The 21,793-nt window shown below is 36.9% G+C and overlaps 1 protein-coding gene across 2 annotated transcripts in view; it reads right to left on the bottom strand.

Moving 5' to 3' along the window:
* Window positions 1-2,881: 2,881 nt before the first annotated feature.
* The window catches only part of TRIM24 (tripartite motif containing 24), a 123,819-nt gene continuing 104,907 nt past the window's right edge, over window positions 2,882-21,793 (bottom strand). For both annotated transcript variants that reach the window (XM_043589675.1, XM_043589674.1), the window contains exons 11-19: window positions 16,609-16,782; window positions 13,783-13,918; window positions 11,953-12,025; window positions 10,699-10,867; window positions 8,084-8,412; window positions 6,605-6,737; window positions 5,298-5,372; window positions 4,498-4,647; window positions 2,882-4,012 (exon numbers count right to left, since the gene is read on the bottom strand). In XM_043589675.1, the coding sequence (XP_043445610.1) occupies window positions 3,803-4,012; window positions 4,498-4,647; window positions 5,298-5,372; window positions 6,605-6,737; window positions 8,084-8,412; window positions 10,699-10,867; window positions 11,953-12,025; window positions 13,783-13,918; window positions 16,609-16,782 (1,449 nt within the window). In that variant the 3' untranslated portion in view covers window positions 2,882-3,802. The remainder of the gene's footprint in view (window positions 4,013-4,497; window positions 4,648-5,297; window positions 5,373-6,604; window positions 6,738-8,083; window positions 8,413-10,698; window positions 10,868-11,952; window positions 12,026-13,782; window positions 13,919-16,608; window positions 16,783-21,793) is intronic.

The following is a 21,793-nucleotide window of genomic DNA, read 5'->3' as shown; positions in this document are numbered from 1 at the left end:
ATCTTTGATTTTCCTACTTTGAGGGGAGTGGGAATCAGTGATTAAAGTTACCACACCCTTCCTGTTTGTAAAATTACTTTTTGCTTATTTTTTAAGGCTGGTGAAATGCATGTGTCAGAATTTTTTAAAACGCTGTCCTATTATTTATAGACTAGTGGCTCATCCCTACATGTATCAGTTTTATAGAGGAACACACAAAGGTAGTGATGAAGCGAGACTCAAACTAGGTAAAATTCTACTGAATGACATATAGTAATTTTTCTATTAAAATTCCTTGTGGTAAAACATTCACAGTAAAAATCCATCGAAGCTAATTTTTATTAAAAAATCAAAGCACCAGATGCGCCCCCGCCCCAAATTAAAAAAAAAAAACAAAGACCAGACAACAACAAAGACTATTGCCTCAGATGTGCTTCACAAAAAGCAAATCTTTGTGAGGAAAGAAATCAGCGGTCTGATTGGCTAGCATTTTTCTCACTCAAGAACATGAACTACCACCATGTGAATTATGACTTACTAAATACACACCCAAGAGGAAAGGGAAATATATGTAAAAAGATATCAATTGTTAATTTACATGAGGTTATAAAATATTTTAAAAACTATGTACATGTTATTTAAAAGGAGGACCTCTGTAAGAAACTAGATGGTTGAACTCATTGTCATGTCCATAATAATACCAATCAGATCACTCAATTTCTCTCATTCATAACAGAAAATAAGCACATCTTCTATTTACATCTAAAAACACTTTGCTCATAGGTAGCAACTTTAGGGATTCACGTTAATTTATGGATCAGGTTTCACCGAAGGAGGAATTCTTCCTTTCAGTGTCTAACTAGTCTGTCCATGGAACCCAAATTTACAAGTTAAGCACTGTCACAACATAGGAATTTGAAATGCAAATTCATAAATGGAGCAATCAGCTGAACTCACCCTTTTGATTGTGGAGCGAATCTTCCTGAAAGCATTGCTAAATTATACTGCATTTATATTATGGTGTAGGTGTAAAACATGGTGCCTATTCTTTAGCTTGGAAAAGCAAGTGAAACTACCAAGGGAAGAGGACATTTTCCTTTTAGCACATCTAGCATCCTACCCCTCCATCCAGAAAGGACAAGTGAGGCCCGTTAATTCAAAGGGCAAAATAACTGCATTGCCTGATGCTCATGTACAAATGTATTCTATATATGTTAGAATTGCCTTATGCTAAAAAGATCAGATGCTTGATGCATGGGAAAGCTCTTGATGAGCCGGACTTCGGTAAATCCCAGCTCCCACAAGATTTGTTCATTCACAAGCCTTGGCCAAAGGTGTGGTCATGTGATCACATTAGAGGGTCTTGTAGCTAAGACACTGGGCACTGGTTCTAAATTCAGAGGGAAATCACCGGGAGTTTTTGATCAGAGGTAAACACTGTAGTGTTTTAAGTTTAGGTCAAGGCTGCTTGAATCACACTGAACTTTTGGGAGATGGCTCTCTAAATGAGCACAGTTATTTAGGCTCACCTTATACCTTACTTCTATTAGAATTTCAGGACTATTTTGCTGGGATCCACCTGGGCACACAGGCACTTGTTAATTTAAGGTCACAGAACTTTAATCGTAAAGAGCATTACAAAAAGGCTGTTTGGAGAGACAAACACCTAGTTTTAATGTAATTTATATTATGTATGACTACAGGAAAGATGGTTCTTAATTGCCTTTCAATCAGCAAAAAAAAATGGTAAAGGTGAATACTGTTTTTAAAAGATTAATATGACTAAATGTAACAGTGCAAGTTTTGGGCACATTAGTAGAAATTCTAGCTCAGATGCTAGAATTTAAGAAATTATATATATTTTTTCCCTTAAGAGCTACTTCTCTTTGTGATCCTCCTCAAAATTTGTCTGTATTGCTCTGTTTTACCTCAGGAAACAAGTATGGAAGAACAAACAGTCAAGAACAGTATTCTAAGTGCCAACAATAAACTTATTTGCAAAACCTCCGGAGTTGCTGTGCTAAAAATGCTGGAGCAAAAAAAAACCCAAAAAACCAAAAAAACAACAACAAAAAAAAAACCACAGCAAAAAAACAGACAATTAAAAGGTATATGCACTGTTATCAAAATTTGTTCAGCCTTTAGAGAATAAATGTCAAATGCATCTTCACAACAATACAACAACTATTCTGAAACACACATTTGGAGAAGTGATTAAGACTTTGTAAGTGACATATTATGGACAAGACCTATCTTGAGAAGCTAATGTAACTAAATTATTTTCTCATATTTTATCTTTAGCAACACGTGAAAACCCCATGAATTAGCCACAGAATATTTTCAAATTGTCCATTTTAAGAAGTATTGCCTTGTGGCAAAAGCAAGTCCTCTAGGTCCAATCCGTGGGAGATGATACCATTCACAGCCTGAGATTCTTTCAGTTCAGTTACATTTTTATTCTGTCAGCCTAAAGAGAAAGATTTCCTCAATTAATGTTTTATAAAGGTTACTTTGAAAAAATTCATGTGTAAATATTTTGTCAAAGGTTAGAAGAGAAATATTGTGCCATTTGCCAGTCTATCTTAATTTAGTTTCCTTCTTTGACGCTGAACAAGTGAAAGGAATAAGTGGATTATCAGTTCAACTAGTCAGGTCTGGCCCATTAGGAATATGCTTGCTCTCAGAAGATTAGCCTTCTGTATCTCTATCAGGAGAATGAAAATGAAATTCAGAATGAAGTCAGACATAAGATTCAATTTGAGGTTCTGACTTTTTAAAAATAGGAAATATAAGCTTCAGAAAACATTACATTTTCCTTATAGTTCCCTCAAACTGCCCGCTCCTAAATTCCACAACACATTTTATTCCAAATTATAAAGATGAAAACCACCAAACTAATCCCTTTCGGCGGAACTTATATTTAATGCTCAATAGGGTATACGTTGAAAAAGCCTCACATCAAATATGGCGCACACTGCGGTATTTCATGTCCAGGGTAGTTCCACTAACAGCCGTACTGCTAACAACGAGTCTTGTTATAAAAGGATCACCTGCACAGTTAAAAAGCAAACAACAAACTACACAGAGACACATAGCAAACCAAACGCGTACACTTACTTCCTCAGTGGAAGAAGTTATATTTAGAAATGTACGAAAAATGGCTTTGAACACCTGCTATACCAAACACTTCTACAGACAAGAAAAAAAAAAACAAAACAAAAATCAAACATTTGTTTTCCTGCTTTTTCTTTAATACAGTTGCCATCTTACATTATATACTGTTAGGTGCCTTCTTAATAGCATCTAATCTACTTTTTCGTTGCACCAGTCAGCATCCTAGGATAGAACTCTTATTACCACTCATGTTCACGGAGTACTGTTCGTAAGTACTAATTCATGGTTGGGCCATAATTAATGGATAGTGGTATTTTCTAAAAATGGATTAACGCACACATCCAAACCACATTAAATTTCCACTTAAGAGTTCATACGTAGTCTATTTCCTTTCTATAGTTGCTATCACTCCAAATTATAGTTTTGAAATCCAAGAAGTGGGAAGAACGTCTTTTTGTTGTTGATGCTTCTTTCTTCTTTCCTTCCTTGCTCCCTCACTTTCATTCCTTTCCTTCTTTTTCTTTCTTTCTTAATAAGAAGATTAAAAGAAATGGTTTATTAGGGAAATCAAAATCTAGTAAACATCAAAAACTTACAGATCAGAGTGGTCACAAACTCATTTTGTAATGATGTTAAAATTACTGACAAAATGTTTTTTAAAAACAAAAACAAAAAAATCTAAAAACCAGCACACGCCAATGGTGTTGCTTTATTTAAGCAACTGGCGTTCCTCTATGCTTTTGAGGCGTTTCTTCCGGGGCTGTACAAAGTCATCATCTGAGTCATCACTAAATTTATTATCTTCTGATTCATTCCTGAATTCTAGTTTAGGAAACTTTTTTTCTGGATAAAGGTTCTTTAGAAGTTCTTCAAAATAGCTTTCAAGTTTTATACCAGCATTGGCTACTTCTGAATCAGGCTGTTGGATAAAAATAAAAACATGAATTAAAAACAAACATCAGTATTTTAACAGTCAACAGTCAATAAAATAAGTAAATTTCTCACATTTTTGTTCCCTTTTAACTCAAGTTTTGGGAAAGTATTTATGCACCATCAATGATGTAAAGTAAAATAATAGCCTGGGGCTAGACAAAGTCTAGAGAAGGTCAGATAAGAAGTAAATAAAAGGCTTAGACTCATCTGGATTATTCTATAAGGGAGTGGTAACTACTTATTTTCTAAATTGTTTTCAGGTTGTCAGCTATAATTTGCATTTCCACTTACCATATAATAAACCTTGGATAGTAATGTGGATAAAGTTTTCCTAATTACCTTTCATTCTCTGACAAACTTGAACTTTCAGAAATTTATACTATCATTGGTAGATACGCATCTCTTTTGTTGATGAAGTGTTTGATTTAATATTACTTTCACATTGCTATTGTTTTTGTTTTTTCCTCTTACCTCATTGAATTCGGCACAGTTTTGAAAGATCAATCTAAAATCAGCTACAAAATCTTCAGGCTTTGTATACATGGAATAATCTTCTTGTAGTCTCTTCTTGATGGTTGACAAGTCCATTGGATTTTTAATTATTCTATAATAATCAGGCACCTTTCAAAATAAATGAGATGCTGTAATAAAAATAACTAAATTCTACCTGTCCTAAATAAATTCTACAAGCAGGAACCTTTTACAAGCAATAGTACACACACCCACACCCACGCACGCACATATCCCTTCCTGTCTTGTTAAAGTCTACTTAGTACTTGCAATCTGGGTCTGTATAAATCAAAATATGTACAAAGAATTTTGGGGGTCTTTATCTCAAATGAACAGTTTTTTCCCAACAGCTTAGGATATAGGACTAAGCCTCTTGAGAAACAACAGAAATCAGCCCAGAGGGGTGCCTGGCTGGGTCAGTTGGGAGAACATGCAACTCTTGATCTCAGGGTGATGAGTTCGAGCCCCATGTTGGGCGTAGAGATTACTTTAAAAAATAAAATCTTAAAAAAAAAAAAAAATCATTCCAGAGAATAGTAGGTAAGATGTAGGAGACAAGAATATATGAGAAATGAATACAAGTTTTGGACCAGTTTGTGAACATTAAAGTGTATTCAAGATCAAAGCATTCTGTTTGTATTAATAAAACGATAAGATATGCATCAGATATAGAAAACTGACTATATATTCTCATAAATCAAGTTTCAAAAAAAAAAATCACCCTACTGTGTAAAAATGCACAAAATGATATTAATACTTACAGTTAGAGGAACTGGATCTTGAAAAGCCAGGCTCATTTCATGGCAATAAAGAAATAAAAGTAGGCGTTCACACTTCTAAGCAAAAAAATAAAATTAAAAAATGTAATAAAATAATGAAATCACAACTTATTTTTAACAACAATGTCATGGGTTTCAAAATACTAGAATAAAAATTAAAGCCAGATAAATACAGGAAAAACATTGATAGAATTTTCATCTCTTCATTTACTGAACTATATACTGTTTAATAGTTTGGGGTGTATGTGATATAGGAGAGCCATTCTTACAATTATAGGAACAAGTGTCATGAGCAACCTATTTGAACCTCTTTAAAAATAAGTTTCCACTTAACTCTCCAAATTGTATATTGGATTATTATAATTATTTCACATTTTATTTTATATTATTTACTTATTTTTTTAATACAATTTGTTGTCAAATTGGCTAACATACAGTGTGTACGGTATGTTCTTGGTTTTGGGGGTAGATTCCCATGATTCATTGCTTACATACAACACTGTATATTGGATTATAATTAATAATCAACAAGAAGAGCATATGTATGTAATAGATCCAGAGGTGGAACCCTTCCTATGGTGTGTCCAGTCCCAAGGCTGCCTGTCTGAATGCAGAAGGTCCCATCGGCTAGTTTTCCCTGCGTAGGGGTTTATCCCAGTAAACACAGTGTCGTGCTGGTAGTGTGTGTTTGGGCCCCTTCTTGCACAGTAACTTTCATATTGATTGTTTTACTTAATAATTTAGCAAAGGAACTTCTTTAGCACTAAAGAAGTGTTGATGTAGTAGCTTTTAATGTTAATTACAGTTAACTATATTAGGTGGCTTTGAGTTATAAACCCAGTACCACTGGGTAAAAGAATGGAATTATTTCCAGGAAGAATAAATACGAAAACCCATGTCTGTGGTGCCAATTCTCAACATATTAGGAAGAAAACTTATCTATAGTAAAAATAAAACAAAACAAATTTACTGAAGGTACACTAAATTTAAAACTCTGGACCACATAGAGGATACCTGTTTTATCTTGTTCAAGTACAGTCTTTTAAGCTTCTAAAAAATGTATAGACAGTACTGTGGTTTTTTTCTTCATTTTAACCAGGAAAAGTCACAGGTTGTATCACTTAAGATTCTTACACTCTTGTGAAAAAAACTAAAGAAAAAGAAGGTCAGCATAAAATTTTGAATATACACTTCTTTGACGAAAGGCACACCTGCATTACAATAATCCATCTAAACAAAAAAACTGTTTAGCTAACAGTCTAGGTTAGAAATGTTTAAAAAAAACTTACCCTTTTATCTATTGGTGTTAATTTAACAAGGCCTTCACTTTTCTTTTTCTCTGAGTTGTGACTGGGAGCATCACAATCATATTCAACTTCTGGTTTAGATAAGTCCCGGCAGAAAGTACAAATCCACTCTCCACTGTTGGGGGATAGAGTATTTCTGAATTCATTTTCTTTTTTTTTAAAGTTTATTTTTATTTATTTTGAGAGAGATATAGAGAGCAAGCAGGGGAAGGACAGAGAGAGAGGGAGAAAATACCAAGCAAGCTTTGTGCTATCAATGCAGAGCCTGATGCAGGGCTTGAACTCAGGAACTATGAGGTCATGACCTGAGCCGAAATCAAGAGTCAGATGCTTAACTGACTGAGCCACCCGGGAGCCTCAGGAATTTCTGAATTCCTAATGCATCATTTCTCCCATCACCATCTCACTTTCCCACATCCTCCATACCATCTATGATGCAGATTTATTTATTTGGCATGAATTTTTATCACTGAGAATTTACTGCATATCTACTATGTACACAGCACCATGCTGAGAGAGCTTAAGAGCAGAAATATAATATAAGGGCCTAAGTGTAAACGTTAGGCAAGGAGGTATGAAACACTTACATGAAAGAAACACTTAAAAAAATAAACACACACATTAATTTATGGCTGATGTGAGGCACAACTGTTATTTTCCCCAAAATGATTCATGGAAAAGAAATGTTCTTGGTACTATTCTTGCAACTTTATTATTTAAAAAATTTTTTTTAAATGTTTACTTTTGAGAGAGAGAGAGAGAGAGAGAGAGAGAGAGAGAGAGAGAAAGACAATGAGAGAGCAAGCGAGAGCAAAAGAGAGCAAGAGAGAGTGAGTGACCAGGGGAGGAGCAGAGAGAGAGGGAGACACAGACTCTGAAGCAGGCTCCAGGCTCTGAGCTGTCAGCACAGAGCCCAACGAGGGACTCGAACCCACGAACTGTGAGATCATGCATGACCTGAGCCGAAGTGGGACGCTTAACCGACTGAGCCACCCAGGCGCCCCCATTCTTTCAACTTTAAATGTGGAATTAAATTTTAAGAAGTACAGCGTTCCAAGAACTAAAGAGATCAACGCAGTGGCCGCTCTTCCCCATCATCATCAGTAGGAGCAGCATCTCAGAGTTGGTTGGAAAAGGTACTTGAGATATTTATAAATGATACAGCTCAATGCTTGGCAAAAACATGCAGTAACTGTGGCCATTGTTATGCGTAAGGATCACCGTTTTCTAGGGTAATCATCTGTAGTAATTCAAAGGACCGGTTTTTTTTTCCCTTCTTCTTCACAGAGTAGATTTTTGAGAGAAGCACATGGAATGGGAAGCAGAGTATCAAAGCCCCTATGCTGAAGAATCCATTTGTGTGAAGTGGGTTTTCACTGAAGTTTTTTACAAAGTTACAACGAGCATCAATTATTATTTCTAGTGAAAGAATGTGGGAAAGGGAAGTAAGTACCATCTTACCTTGGAAAATTTGCCAAGGTGGGCACATGACAAGAAAGATGAAACACTTTGGGACACTTCTCACAGCACAGGAGCTCCCCTCCATTCTGACAAACTGCACACCAGTCCTCATTGGGGTCGTCCTCTTTCCTGGTCTCTCCGACGTGAACAGGTGACTTCTGGGAGGCATCCGGCCACTCCGACTTTCCATTGGAGGAATTTTCCTGGTGAAGTCCAGGTTGATCTCCTGTGCTATCAGGAGCATCTGACCTTAGCACAGACTCCTCAGAGGTAGAGCTCTGACTACTATTTAAGAGCAGGGAGGTGAGTATGCTCCTTGGATAGTTGGTCTGCAATGGAAAGAAGTTAAGAGTATGTGTTTATTTCTCAAAATTGGCATTCTTCGTTAGCACTGCTGCAATTCGGGACCGTAGACTGCTCTCTCATAGGCACCTAGTTACTTCAAAAGAGTCTGTGAATATGTATGAGAACAGAAGAGGTTTACTCTAATAGAGTCCCCAAAGGTAAAGAGGACCTGAATCTCTACCAAAAACTATCATCAAAATAGAAGATCAGCAGGGGTACCTGAGCAGCTCGGTTGGTTAAGTGTCAGACTCAAGGTTTAGTTCATGAGATCAAGCCCCACATTGGGCTCTGGGCTAACAGTGCAGATCCTGCTTGGGATTTTCTCTCTCCCTCTCTTTCTGCCCCTCCCCTGCACTTTCTCGCTCTCTCAAAATAAATAAATATTAAAAAAAATTATATCCAGACTCAAAATATGTCTACTGTTGGTTTTTCATTCATAGAAAAGTATTGTGCTTCAATTCTTATAATTAATTTCACTTCTGCAAGAGCTATTAATAACTTTAAGATGAATCTAAATTTTATGTTGGGGCCTGGGATGGTAAAATTTTTAATAACAAAATCTATGATTTCCTTTAAACTTTTAATATTTAAAGTAATAAATGCAGATTTAGTTAAAAGTATGATTACATAATCTCATTCCTCAGAGGCAATTATTTTTAAATTATTTAGCTTTTCTTTTGCTGTTTATTTTTAAATAATTTGCTTGTATTGTAATTTCTCAGATTTTCAATTTTAAACATATTTTCCGTCTTAAATGTGGGTATGTATATTCTTTATGATGGAAGATTAGATTTTTCCTTCCTGCCTCTCTACCCACTCCTTACACACATACACGCCACTCATGCCACTTTCTTAACGCTTTATGAAGTAAGTACGTATGTATGTATTTATTTGGTACCAGTGTAACTTTATGGCCAACATCTATTCCAATTGGTCAGTATCACTGCTGCACTGGTTAAGTGTCCTGAAAAATCAATTTCTGGTTAAATTCATGTTCAGGTTATATCCTGATTATATCTAGTTTTTAGTTAAATTTGTATAATACAGGTGTTTGTTTATACCACTGTAAGTATAAATATTGTTCATCACATAATGTACTATGACTATACTTCCTTTTTTTGTCTTTTTGTTTTTACTGTGATTCAATTCTTTCTTCCTTCCTTCTTTCCTCTCTCTCCCTCTTCCACCCTTTTCTTTCATCTGCTTACTTTTCTAAATACTGTATCTCTAAGTCATTCTCACAGCCTCCAGTAGGGTTATAAAACGCTTTCCAATACTGCCGAACATTTTTTTTTTGCTCTTACATATATCCCTACGGAGTCTCCCATCCTCCCTGCTACAGGATGCACCAGGGGAGCTGTTGTACTGGGAAGTACTCTCTGTCTCTCTTCTGGGATCTTATGCCTCCTTTCTTGGTTCATTCCATTTTTGATGAAGCATACTTTCAAGTATCTTCTGGAGAATGAGTACATGAGAATTAAAATTTCTCAAACCTTGCATTTATGTCTAAAAATCTTTATTTAATTTTTATGCATGATTGAGAATTTGCCTGGGTGTAGAGTTCTGGCTATGAAATACTTTTGCTCACAATTTTGGTATTTCTCTTTTGTTTCAGATTCAAACATCCATTTTGAGGACTCGCTGCCATTATGTCTGATCCTTTGCATAAGGTGTTTTTTCCATCTAGAAGCTTTTAAAATCCTGGTATCCTGAAATTGATGATAATATAATTTGAGTCCTGGTTTCATTTAATGTTCTGTTATTTGGGTCCTTTCAATTCAGATGTGCATGCTTTTCAGTTACAGTAAATTTCCTTGTGTTATTATTTTTTTTTGCCAATTACCTTCCATGTGTTTTACTCAAATGCCCAACTTCCTTGTTTTACTCAAATGCCCAACCCCAAATGCCCCTGATTTTTTGAACTCTTCTCCCTATTTTCCATCCATCTTTTTCTTTTAATTTACTGAGAGAGGTCCTCAAACTTTTCAACCTTTAAGTTGACTATTTCCCTGTTTTTAAACATAACATTTTTTTAAAGTTGATTTATTTATTTTGAGAGCATGAGTGGGGGAGGGGCAGAGACAGAGAATCCCAACCAGTCTCCAGGCTCAGCACAGAGCCCAACATGGGGCTCAATCCCACGAACCATGAGATTGTGAGTGACGCTTAAGTGACTGAACCACCCAGGCGCCCCTCAACATAACATTTTTAATCTCCTATCTGCTAGTTACAAGTTTCTTTCATCCTATCCCCCAAATTGATATAATTACATTTTGAGGCCTAGATTCTTCATCGGATTCTTGTTTCACTATGACCACAGGAAAATCATAATTTTCAGGCGGTCCACTGTTTTCCTGTTTTATTCGGATTGGCTCCAACATGACCACCGGGACTTTGTGTGTGGAATCAGCTCCTGCTGGTTTGCTGGAAGAGCCAGAGCTGTAAGAGAGAGAGAGAGAAAAAACAAAAACATCAAAGAATGCTACCTTAAGTGTCTCAAAACAAAGCATAATGATAGCTTTTAGAAGTAATTCTGTATAACTTCACAGCAATGGTCACCATGTTCCATTATCACAATCCATGATAAATGACAGTGAGATGCAACCACTGCCTGCACACAGATGCCTGCACACAGATGCCTGCACACAGCTTCCTGTATAAAAAACCTTTTACATATTAACCTATGTCATTAGTCACACTATACTTCTGGAAAGATATTTGAAAAGATTTAAATAGAACCCGAATCATAAGAAAACAGACTTGAATACTCTGAGGCTCTCCAATTGGGCAGTCAGATTTTAATATCTCAGAACTATCTTTCCCACTTCCTTCTCTAGTCAGTGACAAAGAGCACTCTGGGCCCACATTAACGATTTACTGTCACAAAGTATGAAGACAATTAACTAGAGATATAAACTGTTGGTGTTTGGCTATTTTAAAAAATATACTGGGACAAAAACCCTTTACGGATACCCACAATGTTCTCATGGGATTAAAGGCAACATTTTTCTCTTGAGAGAATGTATCTTCCATATGATTAGCAAATAAGAACTGGGTTCACTAGGAGAAATCTGTAAGCATAAATAGATGAGCAAAGCAGTAAGCTGGGAGAGAATTTCAACAACTATGAATTTATTTATTTTAAAGCAGACCTAATGTTTCGGCATTAAAAAAGTCAGAGAACATTGAAGTTAGTATAAAGTTATTGTTTCTTTTCCCCCTAAGTTTGTGTTTGTACATATCCTATATAGTGCAATCTGTTATACCTACTTCGTTGCTATTAGGCTCAAGACAAACATATCATCCCCCCCAATTTTTGTATCTCTAAAGACACAATTATACTTTATTTACTTAACCCATTAATTAGTTTGTTAAATTATAACAATCATTGAAATTTTGATTTAAAAGTTAAAAATAAAGGAAGTAGTTCAAGATGTATTGAGTACCAAGAGCATGTTGAGCCCTGGCAAGAGAAATCTAATCAGAGATTTTATACACTAGAGGATAAGGTTAAGTCAATTTACCTTCCTCGGCTCCCAACACTGGAGGCACTAGGTGAACGTATTGGTGGGTGAACACTAGTCATAGTAACAGGTCCTGGAGAAGAGGAAATCATTCACGTTCATAACATGAGTTAATGATTATGTGTGTCATTTCCTACTGAATATGCTCACTTAGCACTGGAACAAAATGGAATTATATAAAACAATAACCAGTTGTTGGACTCCCAGCCAAGTCTAACCGTAGGTTAGACTAGCGGAATTAAACCTCAGTACTCCTGGCATTTTGGGCCAGATAATTCTTTGTTGTGGGGGATCTCCATGCACTGTGGATATTTAGCAGTATCTCTGGCCTCTACTAGTTATTAGATGCCAGTAGTATCTCTCCACATTTCCCACCCAGGGGTGTGACGATCAAAAATGTCTCCAGGGCCGCCTGGGTGGCTCAGGTGGTTAAGCATCTGACTTTGGCTCAGGTCATGATCTCATGGTTCATGAGTTGGAGCCCCACATAGGATTTTCTACTGTCAGCACGGAGCCCACTTTGGATCCTCTGTCCCCCTCTCTGCCGCTCCTCCGCTTGTTTTCTCTCTCTCCCCCTCTCTCTCAAAAACAAAAAACAAAAAACAAAACCAAACAAAACAAACCTTAAAAAAAAAAAGTTTCCAAACAGAGTCAAATGTAAAGCAGGGCAAAATCTCAGTGAGGACACTAGTACTAGTGAAAGCTACAGACGACAATGAAAAGCAGTAGGTGCTGATGTAAAAGCAGTCCAAGACAGAAAGCCACACAGAGACCAATCAATGGAGACACCGAAACAACTATTCTACTAGGCAACGCATTAAGATACTTCGTCCAATGCCTAGCACACAGTCAGTTATGCGTAAATGTTAGTCTTAGTAATATTGTCAAAATGGTATCCAGAAATGTTCTGTCAAGTTATACTCCCGCCAGCTATGTACCAGAGTACTTCTCTTATCACATTCTTATCAATGAATATTTTCACTACTTAAGTCTTTGCTAATTTAACAGTTAGAAATTATATCTTATTTTGATATTTATAATGACTACTAGTGACATTGAAACCCCCAAGTTACTGGCTATTTGTATTTCCTCTTTGGGGAATTATCTAGTCAAGTCCTTTGGCAATTCTGAGTATTTTCCTTAATCATTTATACAAACTTGTTATATAATTTAACAGTTTCTATGCCATATTTGTCAACAGTGTTCTTCCATTTTGTTTGTATGTGTTTTAAATAAGCATCTCCTTTTATATTGTGTAACTGTCTTATGTTTGTGTGACTGATGAACCTTCAGAAATTCTCCTCTCTCCATATTTTGTTCTAAGGCACCTATTTTGCCAACATCTGTGAGTAGTATTAGGTCAACAGGATTAGGGAGAGTGCTTCTCTCTTAAAGGAAATGAGTAGGTATGTTAAAAATTCTTAAACATCAATTACACACACACACACACACACACACACACACACACACACAACCCACCAAAGAAGAGACTGACACTGATAAATTTTGACCCTAGGCAACTTACATCCAAAAATATACCATATCACAGGAAAACTTATCAAAAACAGTAAGTATAATACTAATTTCCTCCTAGGAATGCTCTAATGCCTACAAGTTTTGTTGAAATTAAAAAGGTACAGAGGTTTAAACTTTGCTTCCCACCTTGAAAGTAGACTAAATTTAAACAGTGCCCAAAACTCAGACTCATTTTAATCATCCAAGAAAAGGGTGGAGGGCAGAGGTGAGGGACAAGGGTAATTACGAGTAAAAAAAAAAAAAAAAAAAAAAAAAAAGGGAAAACACCCCAAAGTCAAAGGAAGCTCACTTTACCTGCAAGGCCTGGAGATGGCACGGATGAGTTTGGTGACTGGACGGTTCTGTTTGAGGGTGGTCTTGGCTGGCCATGATCTATACTGGTATCTTTCCTCACAATATTGTCCAGCATAATAGTACTTGAACAGTCAATCTTATAAGAAACGAAATTATTTCACAACATCCCGACTTTGCAAGTTAAAAGCTACTTTAAATTTAAAAGAAAACTTTAATAGTTTAATTACTATCAAGTAATGAAGTATATAAATATCATATTTAAGAAGTTCTGATGTATATTTTCCCTATAAACAATCTTGAAAAAAGCTTTTATTCATCTTAATGGTCCATCTTAGTAAATATACTGAAGACATACTATTTCAGAAGTTATGAGGAAGGAGAAAGGAGTATCATGTATCATTCACACCCTTAAAAACTCAAACAAAAAAATATATAACTTATTTAAAAATAACAAAAAGTAACCCCCCCCCCAAAAAAATAGCACAGTTTTACATTTTTGCAAGTTTCTTTAGTGTCTGGCTTAATTAATAGCCAAAAGGATTCTTTTATGTGCGTAAGAACATAAGCACATTGTGATGTGTGGTTCTGGTTGAAGAATATGAAGAAAATCTGGCCTTACACAGGAAGGACCTTGTGTAGTATCCTCTGAAAGGGTGGTCACTGATTCACACTGCTGAGAACTCGTCTCTGGTATGCACTACGTAGATGAAATAAGCCCACACATAGCATATTTCTAGAACACTAATCTCACCTAAGTACATTACTATTATTTTGTAGGGGAAAATGGGTCCTTTAAAGATTCTTGCTTTAAAGTAACAGGTATACAGGTAACACTTCTTTTCCAACTGATCACTCAGCTAAAATAATGCTACACTTCTACTAAATAAGACTTTAATTCTTTATTTTATTTTTAATGTAATTTATTGTCAGGTTGGCTTATATACAACACCTAGTGCTCATCCCAACAAGTGCTCTCCTCAATGCCCATCACCCATTTTCCCTCCCATGCCGTAACCCCTGTCCACCCTCAGTTTGTTCTCTGTATTTAAGAGTCTCTTGTGGTTTGCCTCCATCCCCCTCTGTTTCTATTTTCTCCCTCCCTTCTCCCACGGTCTTCTGTTAAGTGCCAAGTAGTATTCCATGGTATATATAAACCACATCTTCTTTATGGAAAGACTTTAATTCTTTTTTTTTTTTTATTAAAAAAAAATTTTTTTTTTCAACGTTTATTTATTTTTGGGACAGAGAGAGACAGAGCATGAACGGGGGAGGGGCAGAGAGAGAGGGAGACACAGAATCGGAAACAGGCTCCAGGCTCTGAGCCATCAGCCCAGAGCCCGACGCGGGGCTCGAACTCACAGACCGCGAGATTGTGACCTGGCTGAAGTCGGACGCCCAACCGACTGTGCCACCCAGGCGCCCCAAGACTTTAATTCTTTAGATGCAAATACTTTTCATGCTTAAATAGACCATTTATTTCTCAAAAATGTCTTTGTGATTAAAATCAAGTTCAATTCTCTAACATAGTTCCAGCCTTTCTGAACTAGGATTCTACAGGAGACTTAATTCCTACTGTCCTAGGGCATAGATTGTTTATGATGAAATCTACTTTTCCTTCTCCATCTAGAATGGTGCTACTTATGAACCATCTTTGGGGGGACTGAGAAAACGGTCACTCAAATCAGCTTCTTTATTCTATGGTTCAGCTGAAGAATTTCAGTTGAGCAAGGCTGGTAGACAAAGGTTCACCTGTATCTGAGGACTGCAGAGAAAAGGCCAGAAGGACGATTTGTGTTTTCTGTGGGTCCTCTTCAGGGAAGGGGGAAAGTACACAGGGTCATTTATGTTTATAATCTTTTGGCAATACCTTGGCCAATACTTTTCAGAGTGTGAAATGTACTGGAATGTGAGTGGATCTATTGAATCTTAACGTAAGGAAAGTTATTTACACTGTGAGTTAATCCTAAAAGCTAAAGTACAATTATAGGAATGAGACAAAATTAGTTTTCCCATATATTACCTATGAATGAAAAATACATGTCCTTTACCCATTTAAAGTATATGCAATTATTTAAAAAATGAAATAACTCTGGTAAGGTTAATGATGCAACTAAATAATTGATCTCAGTAACCTGAAAAACCAACTAAATAATGAAAATAAAAAATTTATTTTACCATCTGATCAGATGTTTCTTTAAAGTTTTAATGTTTGTGTCACAATTCTATAACCTTGTAGGATAAGGAAAGGTAAAACAAGTATCAACTTATATGGAGATCTATCTATAGGATGTTTTATTTTCTGCCTTTGGAAAAGATTTTTTAGAAAGTCATATTGGTAAAGTTAGTGAGTAAATGTATTTAATTTAAATATAAAATAAACCAGAGCTAATCTTGCACTGGCCAGTATAATCTGGGAGAAAATGTTTTCATTGCCATTGTTAAACTTGTCTCCATCTCTTCTGATGTTTCAAATCCCAGCCTCCCCAGCCCACCATATCCTTATTCTAATACAGCACATTCCAACATTCACCTTTCCAGTACCTCTTTCCCAGGTCCTTTCTTCCCAGCTTTCCCAGCTTAGATTCCAGAGTCCATCACTATAATCATTAATTTATAACATGTTTAACATCAGTGCCATGAAAGATGTCCTCTATATACGTTTAAGGGCTTATCTTTTTATTTTTCCTGCTGTTTTATTTCTAAAGAAGAAAAATAATTTCTAACACCCAACACACAACCTATCATCTGACTAACTCAAGCCTTTTACCAGGTAAATTCACTTGAAATTTTTGAAACATTCTTAGTATAAATGTTATGTATACTTACATCTGGAAGAGAAGGAAGATTATAAGAGCCTCCCACTGGTGAGCTCAAATCAATCATAGGTGAGCCGAAAGCCTTTGCATCATATCCTGCTGCACTCGTAATGGTAGGACTAGAAGGAGTAGAGGATGTGCTGCTGGCGGTTGATGGGGCAGCCTGCCCACTGCTGATCTGCCACTATAGTAGCAACAAAGGAGGAAGGGGGTCTATTAGCAGGCCAAAGCATAACATGTCCTACTAATCTCTGTTCCTTTGTTACGAAACAAAGTAGAAGACACATTGTGCTATCTGAATTCAACTATAATTTGAATGGAAAGCAAGGAGGGACAGGTATGTATAATTTTCATTAATCCTGTCCAAAAATAAAAAATAAAAAGCAGATTTTATATATATATATAAAATATATATACACAGGAAGGACCTTGTGTAGTATCCTCTGAAAGGGTGGTCACTGATTCACACTGCTGAGAACTCGTCTCTGGTATGCACTACGTAGATGAAATAAATATATATATATATTTAACCAGAAAACAGTTGGCATGTATCAGAAAACCACAACATCCTATCCTGAAAAGCTAACACATAGGGGGTGGGTGGGAACATAAGCACATAGCAACTTCAAGGTAAAGATGGAGGGCTAAAAAGATGCATTTTCTTCTGTCCCCACCTGAGACACTTGAAACTAAATAACAGTTTGCACATATTGCAGAACCCCTAAGAGCTTGGAAATTAAAAGCATGAGAGGTAAAGCTGGGGCTGAAAACAGGATGATCTGCTGAGAGTTTAAGAAGCACTGAGGCTCATGTTCCTTTCCCACTTTACTGTAGTTACCCCAAGATAATACAGACTTCCTCCATTTCCACAGATGAAGGCTGGAAGTTTATTGTCTAAAATAGAGAAAACTGTGTCTTTGGATTGAAGGGCACCAGGTTCATCTGAAGGCAGAGACGTACTACCCTGAAAATGAAGATTATGAAGCCACACTGACACTGAATGCTGAGCTTCCCTCCCCCACCCCCAACTCTGCCACTGGCCCCCACCAATCTGCTTACCCAAGCTGGCTTCAAGGTGCAGCCAGGCCCTGAATTTTAGGCAGACGACAGAAAGACGCTTTGGGAACTGGACCAGTCTAAGAAGTACAACTTAAAGATTGCGACACTAAGAATTCTCCCAATAAATCTACCTTGTAGCCTTAAAACTAGAGTGAAACCTCAAACATCAAACATTAACTCTAGACCCAGGCTTGCAGGATTTTTTTTTTAACACTCATTTCTTATATACGAAGAGGTAATTAAACATAAACAACTGAGGGAACTCTTATCATTTATGTTAAAGGCTGAGATAAACACACTAAGATAATAGCAGAATACTAGGAATGAGAAGAGATGAACCATGCTGCTCTCCACAATTTACTTCAAACCCTATGAAAAAATAAGACTTGACTGATATATGGAAGAATAAATGGCTATATGATTAGTAAGTGAGAAGCCAAATAGAACAATTAGTCTTTGACACAACTCTTTTAGCTGTTGTGTTTGAAAATTTTTGTAATAAAATATGGGGGAAAAGGAAAGCAACTAAGAGGTATCTCAGGACTATACAAGGGGTAAAAAATCCCCAAATACAACAATATATGGACTACACTATACAGAGTGATAGTGTGACAGGCATTCCAATTTTGAAAAATCTAATTTGTATTCCTCACCGAAAACACTGTATAAAGAAACCTGTGAAAGTCATCTTTACCACCTACCTACTCCTCATGTCCATCCATCTCTTCCTGTGCCCTCTGCCAACTTCCCTCCTCCAGAATAATCATAGTTATGGACGATGTATATCTTTCCAAGGTTTATTTTTTTAAAAAACCCCTCCCCACCTCCCACTCCCCACCCCCCACACAACCAGAAAAATGAGATAATACCGTACAAAAATTCTATAATGTTTTTTTCCATATAACATCATCTATAGATTGCTGCATTTTCTCAATTGCTGAACATATTCCCCTATGCAAGTGTACTGTAATTTGTTAATTTAATCCGTTGATTACATTTATTATCTATATTATCTCCTAGTTTATTCATTTATTCATTCATGTTTAGATTTTTGACCAGGAAACATTTTAAATATATATATATTTTTAATGTTTATTTTTGAGACAGAGACAGAGTGTGAGCGGGGTAGGGGCAGAGAGAGAGAGACAAACACAGAATCTGAAGCAGGCTCCAGGCTCTGAGCTGTCAGTACAGAGCCCTACGTGGGGCTCGAACTCACAGCCAGGAGATCATGCCCTGAGGCGAAGTCAGAAGCTCAACCTATTGAGCCACCCAGTCGCCTGGGACCAGGAAACATTTTTTTTCCCCCAATATATGAAATTTATTGTCAAATTGGTTTCCAAACAACACCCAGTGCTCATCCTAAAAGGTGCCCTCCTCAATACCCATCTCCCACCCCCCATCAACCCTCAGTTTGTTCTCAGTGTTTAAGTCTCTTATGCTTTGGCTCTCTCCCTCTCTAACCTCTTTTTTTTTTTTTTCCTTCCCCTCCCCCATGGGCTTCTGTTAAGTTTCTCAGGATCCACATAAGAGTGAAAACATATGGTATCTGTCTTTCTCTGTATGGCTTATTTCACATAGCATAACACTCTCCAGTTCCATCCACGTTGCTACAAAGAGCCATATTTCATTCTTTCTCATTGCCACATAGTATTCCATTGTGTATAGAAACCACATCTTCTTTATCCATTCGTCACATGATGGACATTTAGGCTCTTTCCATAATTTGGCTATTGTTGAGAGTGGTGCTATCAACATTGGGGTACAAGGGCCCCTATGCATCAGTACTCCTGGATCCCTTGGGTAAATTCCTAGCAGTGCTATTGCTGGGTCATAGGGTAGGTCTATTTTTAATTTTTTGAGGAACCTCCACACTGTTTTCCAGAGTGGCTGCACCAGTTTGCATTCCCACTAGCAGTGCAAGAGGGGGTCCTGTTTCTCCACATCCTCTCCAGCATCTATAGTCTCCTGATTTGTTCATTTTGGCCACTCTGACTGGTGTGAGATCTGAGTGTGGTTTCGATTTGTATTTCCCTGATGAGGAGCGACGCTGAGCATCTTTTCATGTGCCTGTTGGCCATCTGGATGTCTTCTTTAGAGAAGTGTCTATTCATGTTTTCTGCCCATTTCTTCACTGGGTTATTTGTTTTTCGGGTGTGGAGTTTGGTGAGTTCTTTATAGATTTTGGATACTAGCCCTTTGTATGATATGTCATTTGCAAATACCTTTTCCCATTCTGTTGGTTGCCTTTTGGTTTTGGTGATTGTTTCCTTTGCTGTGCAGAAGCTTTTTATCTTCACAAGGTCCCAGGAGTTCATTTTTGCTTTTAATTCCCTTGCCTTTGGGGATGTGTCAAGTAAGAATTGCTACGGCTGAGGTCAGAGAGGTCTTTTCCTGCTTTCTCCTCTAGGGTTTTGATGGTTTCCTGTCTCACATTCAGGTCCTTTATCCACTTTGAGTTTATTTTTGTGAATGGTGCGAGAAAATGGTCTAGTTTCAACCTTCTGCATGTTGCTGTCCAGTTCTCCCAGCACCATTTGTTAAAGAGGCTTTTTTCCATTGGATGTTCTTTCCTGCTTTGTCAAAGATTAGTTGGCCATACGTTTGTGGGTCTAGTTCTGGGGTTTCTATTCTATTCCATTGGTCTATGTGTCTGTTTTTGTGCCAATACCATGCTGTCTTGATGATTACAACTTTGTAGTAGAGGCTAAAGTCTGGGATTGTGATGCCTCCTGCTTTGATCTTCTTCAAAATTACTTTGGCTATTCAGGGCCTTTTGTGGTTCCATATGCATTTTAGGATTGCTTGTTCTAGCTTCGAGAAGAATGCTGGTGAAATTTTGATTTATATTGCATTGAATATGTAGATAGCTTTGGGTAGTATTGACATTTTGACAATATTTATTCTTCCAATCCATGAGAACGGAATGTTTTTCCATTTCGTTATATCTTCTTCATTTTCCTTCATAAGCTTTCTATAGTTTTCAGCATACAGATCTTTTACATCTTTGGCTAGGTTTATTCCTAGGTATTTTATGCTTCTTGGTGGAATTGTGAAGGGGATCAGTTTCCTTATTTGTCTTTCTGCTGCTTCATTATTAGTGTATAAGAATGCAACTGATTTCTGTACATTGATTTTGTATCCTGAGACTTTGCTGAATTCCTGTATCAGTTCTAGCAGACATTTGGTGGAGTCTATCGGATTTTCCATGTATAATATCATGCCATCTGCAAAAAGGGAAAGCTTGACTTCATCTTTGCCACTTTTGATGCCTTTGATTTCCTTTTGTTGTCTGATTGCTGATGCTAGAACTTCCAACACTATGTTAAACAACAGCAGTGAGAGTGGACATCCCTGTCGTGTTCCTGATCTTAGGGAAAAAGCTCTCAGTTTTTCCCCATTGAGGATGATGTTAGCTGTGGGCTTTTCATAAATGGCTTTTATGATGTTTAAGTATGTTCCTTCTATCCCGACTTTCTCGAGGGTTTTTATTAAGAAAGGTTGCTGAATTTTGTCAAATGCTTTTTCTGCATTGATTGACAGGATCATATGGTTCTTTTCTTTTCTTTTATTAATGTGATGTATCACGTTGATTGATTTGCGAATGTTGAACCAGCCCTGCAGCCCAGGAATGAATCCCACTTGATCATGGTGAATAATTCTTTTTATATGCTGTTGAATTCGATTTGCTAGTATCTTATTGAGAATTTTTGCATCCATATTCATCAGGGATATTGGCCTGTAGTTCTCTTTTTTTACTGGGTCTCTGTCTGGTTTAGGAATCAAAGTAATATTGGCTTCATAGAATGAGTCTGGAAGTTTTCCTTCCCTATTTTTTGCAATAGCTTGAGAAGGATAGGTATTATCTCTGCTTTAAATGTCTGGTAGAACTCCCCTGGGAAGCCATCTGGTCCTGGACTCTTATTTGTTGGGAGATTTTTGATAACTGATTCAATTTCCTCGCTGCTTATGGGTCTGTTCAAGCTTTCTATTTCCTCCTGATTGAGTTTTGGAAGTGTGTGGGTGTTTAGGAATTTGTCCATATCTTCCAATTTTTCCAGTTTGTTGGCATATAATTTATCATAGTATTCCCTGATAATTGCCTGTATTTCTGAAGGATTGGTTGTAGTAATTCC

The sequence above is a fragment of the Prionailurus bengalensis genome, chromosome A2 (assembly GCF_016509475.1).
Source record: "Prionailurus bengalensis isolate Pbe53 chromosome A2, Fcat_Pben_1.1_paternal_pri, whole genome shotgun sequence".
Lineage (NCBI taxonomy): Eukaryota > Metazoa > Chordata > Mammalia > Carnivora > Felidae > Prionailurus > Prionailurus bengalensis.
The sequence above is the reverse complement of the archived record's forward strand: the minus strand, read 5'-3'. Positions and strand labels throughout refer to the sequence as shown.